Source organism: Marmota marmota, unplaced genomic scaffold (assembly GCF_001458135.2).
Source record: "Marmota marmota marmota unplaced genomic scaffold, marMar, whole genome shotgun sequence".
Lineage (NCBI taxonomy): Eukaryota > Metazoa > Chordata > Mammalia > Rodentia > Sciuridae > Marmota > Marmota marmota.
The window spans coordinates 17,613,687-17,627,879 of record NW_026000019.1 but is presented as its reverse complement, the minus strand read 5'-3'; the positions used below and the strand labels follow the sequence as shown (position 1 = coordinate 17,627,879).

Below are 14,193 nucleotides of genomic sequence, written 5' to 3'. Positions count from 1 at the left end.
TGCAAATGCATAATTTCATTTTTTTTATTGTGTGTGTGTATCATATTTTCTTTATTGGTGGACACCTCAACTGTTTCCATAATTTGGCTATTGTGAATTGTGCTGCTATAAACACAGGTATGCATTTATTGCTATAGTAAGATGCCTTTAATTCTTCAGGATAAGTATCAAGGAGTGGCATATCTGGGTCATACGGTGGTTCCATGCCTAGTCTTTTGAGGAGCCTCCACATTGATTTTCATAATGGTTGTACTAATTTACTGTCCCACCAACAATGTGAAAGTATTACTTTTTCTCCATATTCTCTCTATCATTTATTATTATTTGTATTCTTGATGACCATTATTCTGACTCATGTGAGATGAAGTCTCTGTGTAGTTTGGATTGGCATTTCCTTAATGCTAACAGTGTTGAACATTTTTTCATATAGTCGTTGGCCGTTTGTATTTCTTCTTTTGAGAAGTGTTTGTTCAATTCATTTGCCCATTTATTAATTGGGTTATTTGATTTTGGAGTGTAAAGTTGTCTGAGTTCTTTATAATTTCTAGATATTAATCCAGGAGCTAGCAAAGATTCTCTCCCATTCTGTAGGTTCTCTCTTCATTTTCCTAATGATTTCCATTGCTGTGCAGAAGCTTTTTAATTTGATGCCATCCTAGTCTTGGCCTTGTTTCCTGATCTATAGGGGTCCTATTGAGAAAGGTGTAGCCTCTGCCTATATGTTGGAGTGTTGACCCGTGTTTTCTTCTAGGATTTACAGAGTTTCTGGTCTAATTCCTAGATCTTTGATACACTTTGAGTTGAGTTTTATGATAGGGTAAAAATTAAAGATCTAGTCTCATTCTTCTACATATGAATAATCAGTTTTCCCAGCACCATTTGCTAAAAGGGCTGTCTTGAGCCAGGCCCGGTAGTGCACACGTGTAATCCAGCAGCTTGGGAGGCTGAGGCAGGAGGATGGAGAGTTCAAAGCCAGCCTCAGCAATTTAGTGAGGCCATAAGCAACTCGGTGAGATGCTGTCTCTAAATAAAATATTTAAAAAGAGCTGGGGATGTGGCTCAGTGGTTAAGTGCCCCTGAGTTTAATCCCTGGTATCCCCCTCCCCTCCCAAGTGCATGGCTTTTGGTACCTTTGTCAAGGAACAGATGACTGTTCCTTGTAGATGTGTGGGCTTTTTTCTGTGTCTTCTCTTCTGCACCATTGTATATGTGTCTGTTTTTATGCTAATACAATGCAGTTTTGTGACTATTGCTCTGTAGTATAATTTCAAGCCGGGTATTATGATGCCTCCAGCGTTGCTTCTTTTGTCTTAGAATTGCTTTGACTATTCTCAGTCATTTTTTCTTACGAATTTAGGACTGTTTTGTTGTTGTTGTTGTTGTTCTGTGAAGAAGGTAATTGGTATTTTGATGAGGATTGCATTGAATCTGTGTATTGATTTTGGTAGTATGGACATTTTAATAATATTAATTCTGCCTGTCCATGAACATGGAAGGTCTTTTCATCTTCTGAGGTCTTCTTCAATTTCTTTCTTCAAAGTTCTATAGTTTTAATTGTGGAGTTCTTTCACCTTTTTGTTAGATTTATTCCTAGGTTTTTTTTTTGTTTTTTTTTTTTGAGGCTATTGTGAATGGAATTGCTTTCCTGATTTATTTCTCAGCAGATTCATTGTTGGTTCATGGAAAAACCATGGATTTTTTAATGTTGATTTTCATAACCTCCTATTTTGCTGAATTTGTTTATTAGCTCTAGGTTTTTTTGTGTCTTCTAAGAATAGGATCATATTATCTGCAAACAGTGATAATTTGACTTCTTCCTTTCCTATTTTTATCCCTTTTATAAAATTGATTTTGTACTGAGTACCTAGTATGTGCTAACCACTATATGTAGCGATTTATAAGCATTATCTCATTTACTCGTTTTAATGAGCCCATGAAGCAAGTATTTTAGGTCCACTATTTAAAAATGAGGAAATTGATCTAATTATACTCGAACTTGGAAAGCTATGATAAAAAGTAGAGATTTAGATTGTTGTTTACTGCAGTGTAACTTAGAAGAATAAAAAGTAGAAATAAAATGCATGTTCAGTATTGGGGGAGATATAGTATATCTGTATCTTTTTGGAATAATTTTTGAACCAAAGGGATCGGAAAAACACTGTGCAATGGGATATGGGTGTTATGTAGGAAAATAATATACATAGCTTTAATCATCAGATAAATGTTATTTTAAAAGTCAGTTCACCTCCAAGAGAATCTTTTTGTGGGTCAGTCTGAAATGGCTGCTCTTATGGACACTCCTGACATAATCGAATACTTGGCTGCCTCGTGTGGGCACCACATCTATCCCTAAAGGAAGGACTCCAGCATTCCTTCCTCTTCTCCCTTTTTTCTTCTCTCTTGACTCCCTCTTTCAGAAAAGTAGTAATATCTGGATCCTGCCTTTTGAAGCCAATTATCTAAATGAAAGATAAAACTGCTCTTTTATGCTTATCTCCTCCTAACCTCTGAATTTGCAGTTTCTGCCCCAGCAGAGGTTTATGTGCCTATCCAACAGCCATCCCTACAATTCAGGTGTCCTGCCCTTGGTCCTCACAGAAGGGCACCATCACCTGAGAATGACACCAGGCCTCACCTCCTTCCCCCTTCTTTGGAGTCCCAGCTTACCAAAATCACTTCTCTCAACCCAAACAGCAAAACTTGGTAGTAGACATGAAAGCAGATTGTACCTGAGACAATATGGGAAATAAACACACACTCCTAGGTTATTAGGTACTTTCTCTAAACCAAGCATTCTTCACCCTTATTGTTGTAGTCATGGCTTTACCCTCCAGGGCACCAGGCACCAAAGGCTGGTCAGTTTTCCTTTGACAGGAAGATCTCTCTCCGACTCCTTAAATAAGAATTTCTGAGATTAGTAATGAAAAAGACATCTCCATTTCAATTTCTGATGCTACCTGCTCTCAGGCCCTCCCTGCCCTTCCCTGTTCTCAGGGAACAAAAAGGAGAGAGAGAATTGGTACCTTCGCACTGAAGACTGAGCTCTTTCTAACTGGAGTTCTTAGACCAGAAGCTGTAGGTGATAAGTACTTGTTTTCTCTTAAATGGAACAACTGCCTGGCTGATTTCCGAAAGCTCCTCATCCCTGATTTTGACCAAAGCTTTCCTCAATAGGGCAGTGGGTTCACAACCTCGCCACACAGGGCAGAGCTTGTTTTGCCTGTAGGTTGATGTCACAGGAGCCTTGGTTGCAGTCTGAGCTCTCAGCATCAGTAAGACATCTTAAGACATACACATGTGATTAGAAGACTTAAAAATGATGGAGTTCCACTCAGTCCCACTGTCAAATTATAAGGAACGTTTTATAATTTGGGTTCAAAAATAGAATTTACATAACTATCTGTTTAGTATTATTTTCACTTGACATGAGAGATACCTTGAGGTGGAGCAGCTGGATGTTTAAAGATCCAGAAGCCTGCTTTTAGAGGAAACTTAGGTTATTTCAGATCTGATCCTATTTTGATGAGCACAGTTGTTCTTTATTATTCAGCACTAAGGAGAAGCTTTGGCTGCGGCTTCCTAGGAAACTGTGAGACTCCTCTTCACTTAGCACCCATGACTGTTGCTACAGTCAGAGTAGGGAGGCCTGAGCTACACCTAATGGGGACTGTTCAACAGAAAATGTGTAAATAAAACTAATAGGGCTTCAACATGAGTGTTCAAGTGTTTCTAAAAAGAGTTCCTCAGGGAAGTGTTTTTCCCCTTTTCTTATAGAGGTTTCCAAAACTAAAAACAGCTGGATATACTGCAGGATTCAAGAAGCGTGCTACTGAAGTTAAGGTGGCATTGCCTACTCCTGCTGCGGTAGACCTTGAACCAGCGGGCTGGGGTTAGAGGGCGATAGAGTCTTTTCCACCTTCACTACCCAATAGTTCCAAATGCTCTGGAAGCAAGAGTTATTACCACTGAGCCAGGAGGCTCTGGACCTAGGTGGCAGCAAGCACAGAGAAGCAGGGCTGCGCTCTCTGCCAGTATCCAGCAGACTGTGCTGGCCTGGCCATCTGGACGTGGGGGAGATATGGCAAACAAAGTCAGAAGCCACCTGGCCAGTTTGCATGATTCTTGGACAACCTTTGGCTGCTGTCAGCCAGGGATGGCTTCTTCACATAGCTGCCTCTCCTCTGCCTCGGGAGTCTTTCTGCCGGACTCATCCTGTGGCCCGCTGCCCACAGGCTGCTTCTGCAGGGACTTAGGGAACATTCATTTATTCACTGAGGACTTGGGGGAAAACCTGCCCCTGTCCCCGTGTGGGTGTGGTGCTGGGGAAATAGTGAAGAGCAGAGGAGACATGGTTCCTCCTGGAGTTAGAGTGCAGTGGGCAAGATGCGCATCGCACATGGAGCTGTCCTAACATGCTATCAGGGAGACTGGAGAGGCGTGGACAGGGGGCCGGTCCAGATGGCAGTGAATAGGGTGGGTCTCAGGTCACACTTCAGTGCTGTGCAAATGTGTGGCTGGAACCTGGGGATGAGGTCGGGGGTCCTGGCGTATAAATAAGACAGTGTCCCCTCAGTTACACACACACCCCAGAGGGCTCTGTGACCCAGGTAGAACCAGCCTGCTCTCACCAGGCACGTCCTGGCACCCTGGAAACAGCCTGGAGTCTGGTTTCTGCTTTGGTTTCCCACTCGACTCTCTCTATCTTGGGTTTTGGTTTTAATTTCTCCCTGCTATACTGACTGACCAGTCTGAGCGGCTTGTGGGCCAGTTAACCTCAAGCCTGGCCTTGATTGCTGTCTGTGGACCCGCCTGTCCACTTGCCTTTTCTGAATCCTCCCCATGCACTGCCATTTGGAAGCACCGCGAATGCTGTCATGACATCTGAGAATGAGGGAGAAGGGTGTGGAAAGAGAATGTCATTCAAATCTGAATTCAGATCATAACTGTCATTTTAGATGTGTGACCCCAGACAATATATTTGGTCTAGCCAAATCTCACTGTCATTAGCTGTAAAGGTGTTGTTGTGAGAATTAGGAATAATGTGTACCAAGTACCTGGCACGTAGATGGTCAGAGAAAGCAGCCCCCGCCACAACCCTGCAGTGAGCTGGGAAGAGAGGAAGGACTTGAGGTAGCTGTAGAGAAATACCTGGGGACAGGGTGTGGAGAAGGTATGTGTGCGTATATTCGCCTTCTTTATGGCTGTGATGTGCCCTGACTTGCAGGCAGAGGACAAGGCAGATGTGTTGAATAAGGAGCTCCTCTTGACCAAGCAGAAGCTGGTGGAGACTGAGGAGGAGAAGAGGAAGCAGGAGGAAGAGACTGCCCAGGTAAAGGTGTTCACAGGCTTTTCTGCACACGGTAGATTGGCAGGGAGTTACGAATATTGTAAAAAAAAAAAAAAAAAAAAAAGTGACATTTATTCTAAGTCGGGGTGAAGTTGAAGTGTGCTGAGGGTATTGGAAGAGGAGGCAGCATTTCTGCTCTCAATAGCTTTCAGGAATGTGCCTTTACTGAGACATCTCGAAGGAGTGTTGAGTTTAGTAACTTGCAGCTATGATCCAAGAGCTCTGACAGTGGGGAAGTTTCATGTCCTGCCTCCAAAATCATCAACTCTTGGGAAGCACTTTATGGCATTGTCACACCGAAAGCCACTGTGGCCTCTGCTGGGACTGCTACAGACCTCTACCTCAGTCCCCCTAACTCCTCTGACTCATGCCTTAGAAAAGGGAGCCTCAACATTCCCAGCAGAGCTCTGGGTCCTAACCGCTGGGGGAACGTAAAAGCCCTCTGGGAGCCGGCGTTGAAGCTGGTGCCCTGTGCTGTTTGTGGGAGCCAGGAGCAGGTGAGTGGCGGTCTCCATGTGGAGGAGGAGTGCAGGCCCAGGTGAGGGTGAGGGACCTCTGCTTGGAGCTGGAGCTTCCTGCTTCCCTAGGCCCAGAGGCCGCCCACCGTTGCCTCCCCCGTGGGCCCAGCCAGCGGCGGAGGACTAGATTACCTGGTAGAGTGTCTTCACAAATGACTGAAGTCCACCGCCCAGAGCTTGCTTGATGTAACTACCTTATATAGTGAGGAAATTTCTTAAATCATGATTAGTGAATTTCATTCTAAGGTATTAATAGTTAGTGCTAAACATAAAACAGAATAGAAATCCTTTGAAAGACTTTTATCCAGAAAAAAGTTACACATAGAGAGATGTGCCATTTCGCACCTTCCAGGATTTATAAAACATATTCTGTGACGTTTTTTCCCCTGCTGGAATATGTTAAAATGAGTCTTTGGCATTTAGTGTGGTCCAAGTTTTTTCTTTTTTAAAAAACTTCCTCAAAAAACTTTGAGGGCTGATAGATTCTCCAGGCCTCCTGATGTGTTTTGTTTTCTTCTCTACCTCTGGCTTTCTTTGACCCCTTTAGTACTTTCAGGGAAGAAGACACTATTGGCAAATGAATTAACCCACACTCTGCCTGCCCCGTGGCTCTGCGACACACAGCAGCCCAGCGGAGGGGCAAGAGCCTACGTGTGGCCAGAGCAAAGCCAGATGCTTCATGGTGTCTTCCCTTCACCCTGTCTTGGTTATTGTGATGATGGTACTTGTACCGTGTACCTTACTCTTATTTGTCACCCGAGGAAGCTACGGCTTAGAAAAACTTGCTCCAAGCCTCTGAGCTGCCTGAGTCATCTAAAGTCAGTGTGGCCTTATTACAGGAAGGGGAGGTTATTGTTTATGTCCAACGTTATGCAAAATAGAGAATAGACTTCTATAAACAGCTGCATTTGAAGCAGTATAACTTACAAGTTGTTTTTAGGATTTTAGAATGTAACAAATATGAAGAAATTCAGAAATCTTCTAATGATAGAATCCAATTGTAAATTATTAATTTATGAATTAGCAAGTGTAGAATATTCCCTATGAATACTTTGGGGGCTGGGCATGGTGGCACATACCTATAATCCCAGGTACTTGGGGGACTGAGGCAGGAGGATGCAAGTATGTGGCCAGTCCGGGCAACTTAGTGAGACCCTGTCTCAAAATAAAAAATAAAAAAGATCTGTGGCTGTGACTCATAGGTGAAAGGCTTGCCCTGCAGCAAGCATGAAACCGTGGGCTCAGTCCCCAGTGCCAGGAAAATAAAATGGGATTCTTCTCTCCAGGGTTCGTCCCTTTATTCTGATTATGTACTTAGGACCAACCAGAGTTGTTTTTTGTTGTTTATTTGGCCAACTTGTCAGAATTGAATTCTTTCTTTTTTATCTGGTGGCACCTGAATTTTTTCATCACTCAGTCTTCCTCTGTACCAGAATTCTACAGCCTCTGGGCTATCAAAATACTGTGGTTGTTGCCGGACACAGTGGTGTACACCTGCAATCCCAGCAATTTGGGAGGCTGAGGCAGGAGGATCTCAAGTTCAAGGACAAACTTAGCAACTTAGTGAGTCACTCTCAAAAAAGGGCAGGTTTAGCTCAGTGGTTAAGTGCCCTGGGTTCCATCCCCAAAGCCAAAAACAAAAGCAAAAAAAAAAACCAAAATAAAACAAAACAAAAACTGTGGTTTTGAGTATGACATTGGTCATTTAGCTCTTCAGCGACCTTAGTCAGCACCTGTGGGTTGTATAGCTTGTGCTCCTCCTGAACTCATGACCAGAATCCCCTGACCCTCCCTAGAGTCTCATCTCATCTCTTCCCGACTCCAGAACCTCTTGACCCTGCTTTCGGAGAGGGAGCAATGACGGAGGGGACTGTTAACACAAGGCCCAAAGTTTTTCTCCTTAATTATAACATAGTATCAATAGTGGAAAATTTAGCATGCCTGGATATATTTTAGTTTACACTTAAAATGAAGACGGTGTCTAAGTGGACACTTAGAGGCAATATGCTTACCAGGCAGGCAGTGAGCATAAGCAGCTTTATAACAGCATGGCTCATGTGTCTTGTCTTTACGGAAAAGAAAGATCTCTGTGTCTCTGGAGATGCTTGGGTTTTCAGATTATTATTTTTTTTTAAAGAGAGAGAGAGAGAATTTTTTAATATTTATTTATTTTTTTAGCTTTTGGCGGACACAACATCTTTGTTTGTATGTGGTGCTGAGGATCGAACCCGGGCCGCACGCATGCCAGGCGAGCGTGCTACCACTTGAGCCACATCCCCAGCCCGGGTTTTCAGATTATTGAGATGCAGCTTCAGTGAGGAAAATGTGCATAGCCGTGATTGTTACCATTGTCTCTGACCGTGAACCAAGAAGACATGAATGTAGGTGTCTTAAGAAATTTATTAAGATTTTTGCTGAATCCTGCTATTTCTCCTTCCTTTCTAGCTAAAAGAAGTATTCAGGAAACAACTAGAGAAGGCAGAGTATGAGATAAAGAAGACCACAGCCATCATTGCTGAGTATAAACAGGTATTGTGCCACTGTGGATTTTGTTGTTGTAAAAGTGATTGCCTTTTACTTTTGTGTTTTGTTTTGTTTGTTTTTAGAGTTTCCAGAACAGTTTTCCAATTTATTAAATCTGTGCCTCACGCTCTCCTAAAACAGGCAGTGGTTGGACCTGTTGGCTGGTAACATGGGAGGTTTAATTGACAAACAAACCATTGGTTGTTTAACACTGTTTGGAACCATAATTGCCATTGGGATCCAGCTTCTGCCTTACTGAGAAGCTAATTGACAATAGATCTCACTGGGGACATTTGCCACTTTGCAAAGTTTAGTGATTGTATCAAATGGCAACAGCTAGGGGATCAGTGTATCCTTTGCAATCAAAGAACCGAATGAGGCCCTTTTTTTTTTTTTTTTTGCACTGTGGCTACGTGGCCTGACCCAGTGCAGGCCCCCACTAGTGGGAGGCTTTCTACTATGCACCTTAAAATTCTCTTTTTAACAGAGAGCTTGCTCTCCTTGAAAATCTCTCTCTCCTGTCACCAGGGTAGCCCCAGAACGCTTCTCATTCTACTCCAGGTACATCTTGCTGTTTCTCCTTTTGGCTGGACATGGCAAGGGCCCTCTCAGTTCTGAGAAACCTGAGTTGGCTCCTCACATTCCAGGTTTCCAGAATTAATTAAATACCATGCGCTGCCTTCAGATCCAAGGGTTTCCCTGAGATCATCTGTCTCACAAAGGATGTTGAAATCTAATGCATACTGTTTTAGTTTGGTTTTGATGGGTTTTTTTTTTATTTTTTATACCAGGGATTGAACTCAGGGACACTTGACCACTGAGCCACATCCCCATCCCTATTTTGTATTTTCATTAGAGACAGGGTCTCACTGAGTTGCTTAGCACCTTGCCTTTGCTGAGGCTGCCTTTGAACTCGCGATTCTCCTGTCTCAGCCTCCTGAGCTACTGGGATTACAGGCATGTGCCACCATGCCTGGCTTGATGTTTTTGTTTTTGTCTATAAGTGAAATTTATGTTTTTGTAGAAAGTTGGGGAAATGTAATAAAGCACAAAGAAAACAAACCTCCCTCAATCTTGCCACCTACAAATCTCTATAATGTTGAGTATGTAGCATTGCTATATAAATAAATTGCTACATAAAAAATTTATAATGTATATAAACAGGATGGCTGTACTGTTTATTCTGTTTCTTGGAAGTAGCTTTGGTCTGCTTCATATATCATGAACTTCTTTTCATAAGGTTTCCTCATATGCATGAAACATTTCTTAGAAATAAGATTTCAGAGCATTCTTACTCTCCTTTATAATAATGTGCTTATTTAATGCTTGCTACTTGTGAGGCTTAATAATTCAGGGGGCCCAAGATGAATTAATCTAATCTCTCTCCTAGAAGCTTATTTTGTCATAGGGAGGTCAGACCTAAGCAAGAATAAGAGGAAAGGAACTTTGTCCCTGTGGGCAATGAGGAGGCCCTTCCAGAGCTGGGATAGCTTGAGTGGCTTCAAGGCTGCGTGAGAGTTGGATATGTGGAGACAGTGAGGATGGGGTGCAAATGGTGGGAAGAGGGAAATGGAAGGCACAGAGGTAGGCTAGTGAACACAGAAAACGTTTTATGTGGTAAGAGATTCGAGTACAGAAGAGAAGCATCACTTTGCTGGGGCCCAGATCCAGGACGGTCTTCAGGTTGGGCATAGCTGTCTAGTTTTTGTTGTTGTTGTAGTAGGAATTTTTAAGCAGGAAAATGGCATGCTCAGGGATACGTATTGGCACTACTCTGACCCAGTGAGGAATGTGGAACCAAAGGGAGAGATCTACAGGCAAGGACACAGACCATGAGAGGCTAATGTCACAAAGTGAGAAGAAATAGGGAGAAATAGGAAAAATTGGGCCCTGAACTAAAATAAGCAATACTGAAAACAGAAGAGGGAGATGTCAAATATAGCCCCCCACCCTTTTTTTCTGCTAGACAAGGGAAAACCTGGAAGGCATCCAGGCACTTTGACTTTGGGTAACTAAGACATGGTGGTTAGATATGAACTAATGCAAGGAGCATTTAAGACCATGGCTGCAAAACTCACCATCACTGCAAATGCATTACCTCATGCCCATGTGACACCACAGGTGGCCACAGCCTACCACACTCTTCAAACAGTAATCCTTGGCCCTGGACTTTACATTCCCTGGTAAGAATCCATAATGTAAAAGCCAACAGACCCATCTCCTCAAAGACGATTAGGATATAAAACATAATGAATGCATTCTGTAGTGGGAACTGGCTGTTACTAATTCTATTTCTGAATGCTTTGGTTTACATAAAAGGGGAGATGGTTTGCACAAATGAGCAGGGAAATCCCTTCTTTATCTGTGTGCATGTGCTGCTGGAGATTAAACCAGGCCCTGGCATATGCTAGGCAAGTGCTCTGCCACTGAGCTGCATCCCCAGCCCTTTTTATCTTTTGTTTTGAGACAGGGTCTCACCAAGTTGCCCATGCTGGCCTCCAGCTTTCAATTCTCCTGCCTTAGCCTACCCAGTTGCTGGTATTACAGGTGTGTGCCACTGTGCCCAGCAGACCCTTCTTTTTAACATCAGTTTAAATACAGTCTATGAATTATTTGCCAGGTTTAGACCTGGAGAAATTGGAAGCTTAACTCAACAAGCAAGACTTGGCCTTGAGCTACTTTTTAGTAATGAGATTTTTTTTTAATGTCTTTTGATGAGAAATAGATCAGACATGTTTCTATTCTAATTTCTTCTTTAAAATTTGACATCCCCTGTTTCTCATCCATTTTTCTATTTTATTGTTTGCTTTTTATTTTTTTAATTTATTTTTATCCATTTTTTTAAAGATTTTTATTTTAGTCAATGAGTGGATGCATTTTTTTAAGCAGAAATTTTCTCCTTTGAAAGCACTTATTTCTACTTGTTCTTGGTACTTATCGGCACCTTATTTCAGAATTAATAATGGGTTTTACTCCACAGGTGCTTTGTATTGGTCAGATGCCATGTAGTACTGAGCCCTTCACATGCATCTTTCTCACTTGTTATTACAGCACAGTACTGTGCAGTCACAAGGGAACTAAGTCTTAGAAAGATGAATGAGTTTGCCAAGGAGTACTAGATATAAGTAGTAGAGCTGGATGGGCTTTAAACTCACAGTTCGACTCCAGTATTGAAGCTTTTCATTTTATTTGGAGACAGGGTCTCACTAAGTTGCTTAGTGCCTCGCTAAAGCCAAGGCTCCCAAATCACTGGGATTATAGTCATGGACCACCGCACTGGCTCTGAAGCTTTTAATTTCTGTGCTGTTTCCCAAACTCTTGATCAGAGTTTTATTTTAATCAGTTTCATTTTCTAATAATTTTAACTTTTATTCACTCTGCTGCTACTTAAGGAAACTAGTGATTGGAAAGAGACTTTTTCTGTGGCTGGATGGGAGCTGTAGGAGCTGTTTCTGGTTCAAAATTCTTTCCATCAATTTGTACAAAGTAGATACTCAGCAAGGCCAAAAATTCATTGGAACTCATCACAGAAAGCTAGTGATAGCAAGAAACCCAATCTACGCCAGTGTCTTGTTTCTGTGGATGAAGACAGAGTCTCCGTAGGAGATGCCCAGGCTTCTGTTGCTTGTTTCAAAAGTGACCAGCATTTGCAGGGCTGCTCATTTGCAAGATTTCTTCTAGGAGCAGATCTGCTCAAGGCCTTTATGGGTTGCTAAGCAGATGTGTGCATGTGGTCACTGCAGGCGTATCTAGTAAAGAGCCTCTTTTATTTGCCTTAGATCTGTTCCCAGTTAAGTACCCGGCTGGAGAAACAGCAAGCAGCCAGCAAGGAGGAGCTGGAAGCTGTGAAGGTAAGCAGGGAGCCAGTTCCGGGACCATCTCTGCTCCACACTTGGTCTTGCACGTACCTGAAAGTCTGCCTTCCCCATTTGGTATTAAAGGATTTCAACATGTGAAGAGTAGTGTATCTCTCTTTGACCTGGGGTACAGCTGTCTTCTTGACCAGGTGACAGGTGATGCTCCATAAATCTTACAGGAAGGCAGAAGCTGGTACCAGAAAGGGAAATATGGTTTGACCACTGTCACTAGAGGCCCCTGAGCCGTGTGGCTTTGGTATAAGGTGGGGCCTGGGAGTCCTCAGCAGCCCACCTGTGTCTGAATGGTGCAGCTTCAGTTTGGGACTCAGTAGGATCATCCTGTCACTCTCTTGAACAGTGAGCACTGTGACACTATAGAATTCGGCTGGAAAACATGTTCATAACTGACTCATTCTTCAACCAAAAAAAATTTTTTTTTTTTTTTGGTGTAGATGGACACAACACAATGCCTTTATATTTATGTGGTGCTGAGGATCGAACTCAAGTCCCACCCGTACTAGGAGAGCGCTCTACCGCTGAGCCACAATCCCAGCCCCTCAACCAAATTTTTAGTGGTTTGTTTAAAAAAAAAAACAGTAGCATTTATTTTTATGTTGCCCCCTGGTGGAAGAACTCATGTTATGGCTCTCTTTGAAAAAAAGTGATTGCTTATTCTTCAGAAAATGGACTTACTGCTGATCATACCAGGACTGTACTTTGCCTTGCTAGGCAAGCGTTGTACCACTGAACAATATGCCCAGCCCCCTTTTATTTTTTGTTTTGAGACAGGGTCTCACTAAGTTGCTGAGGTTGGCCTTGAACTTAAAATCCTCCTCCCTCAGCTGCCCAAGTAGCTAAGATTACAGGCGAGTGCTACCCGCCCTCCCCACTGTCCCAGAAATCTGACATGCTCCTATTTGAATATATTCAAGTCATACTAGCAAATGTGTTCTTGGCAATTTAGCATATAGTTTAACAACTTTGAAAAGTTATTTGCCTTTCTAATCTTCATTTTGTCTTCTGTAAAATAGAGATAACATTGCCGACCTCATAAGACCATTTTGAAGATTGAATTAGATAATGTATACAAAGTGCTTAGATTCCTACTTGGCTACGATAATTTTTTTTTTTTTTTTTTTTTGGGNGAGAGAGAGAATTTTTTAATATTTATTTTTAGTTTTTGGTGGACACAACATCGGTATTTTATTTTTATGTGGTGTTGAGGATCGAACCCAGCGCCCCGAGCATGCCAGGCGAGCACGTTACCGTTGAGCCACATCCCCAGCCCCACAATAATATTTTTAAGTTAAAATTTGGAAAGCCTCATTCTGATATTTTCAGAAACTTTTTTCTCTTATTTTATGTTACAAAATATCCATCTGAGATTGTTGGTAAGTAAAGGGTTGGTGGTCTCTCTCTCCAAACCTGTTAAAATTTGGGAGTCATATCTTCCCTTTCTGGTCTTTTTTTATTCCTTCTACTTAGTATTTATTGTTATTTGTTATAGGCCTACTGACAGATTGTTGATAAAGTGTCTTGCCATAAAAGGGCCAGCTATCTTGAACTTCAGTCCTTATGGAAATAAAAATGAAACAAGGATTTACACTGGTCACTCAGTAAAGATTGTATTGAGCATCTCTCTGTGCACAGGTATTAGGCCACCATTTCATTACAGAAATTACACAGAAACAGGAGCATAGAATTTTCCTGTAAGACAAGTTATATACTTACACACATGGAATGTTTGGAAAACAGGTCAAGTGTGCTGAGTTGGATTACACCAACGATCGGAATTGTGGGGAAAGCAGATGCATAAGAACTGCAGACCAAAGGAAGCTTTATGGAGAAGGGTGGATTTAAACAGGGTGGTTAGAATTCAGTTGGAGAGAGGTTCAGAAACGTGAGGGAAAACTCAAGAGTGTTTTAATGTCTTATTAAGGAAACTGAT

At 42.2% G+C, this 14,193-nt stretch overlaps 1 protein-coding gene across 14 annotated transcripts in view; it reads left to right on the top strand.

Moving 5' to 3' along the window:
- Window positions 1-14,193, top strand: part of Rabgap1l (RAB GTPase activating protein 1 like) — a 592,157-nt gene that overhangs the window by 569,521 nt on the left and 8,443 nt on the right. For all 14 annotated transcript variants that reach the window (XM_048810001.1, XM_048810002.1, XM_048810004.1 and 11 more), the window contains 3 exons: window positions 5,225-5,329; window positions 8,311-8,394; window positions 12,168-12,239. In XM_048810001.1, the coding sequence (XP_048665958.1) occupies window positions 5,225-5,329; window positions 8,311-8,394; window positions 12,168-12,239 (261 nt within the window). The remainder of the gene's footprint in view (window positions 1-5,224; window positions 5,330-8,310; window positions 8,395-12,167; window positions 12,240-14,193) is intronic.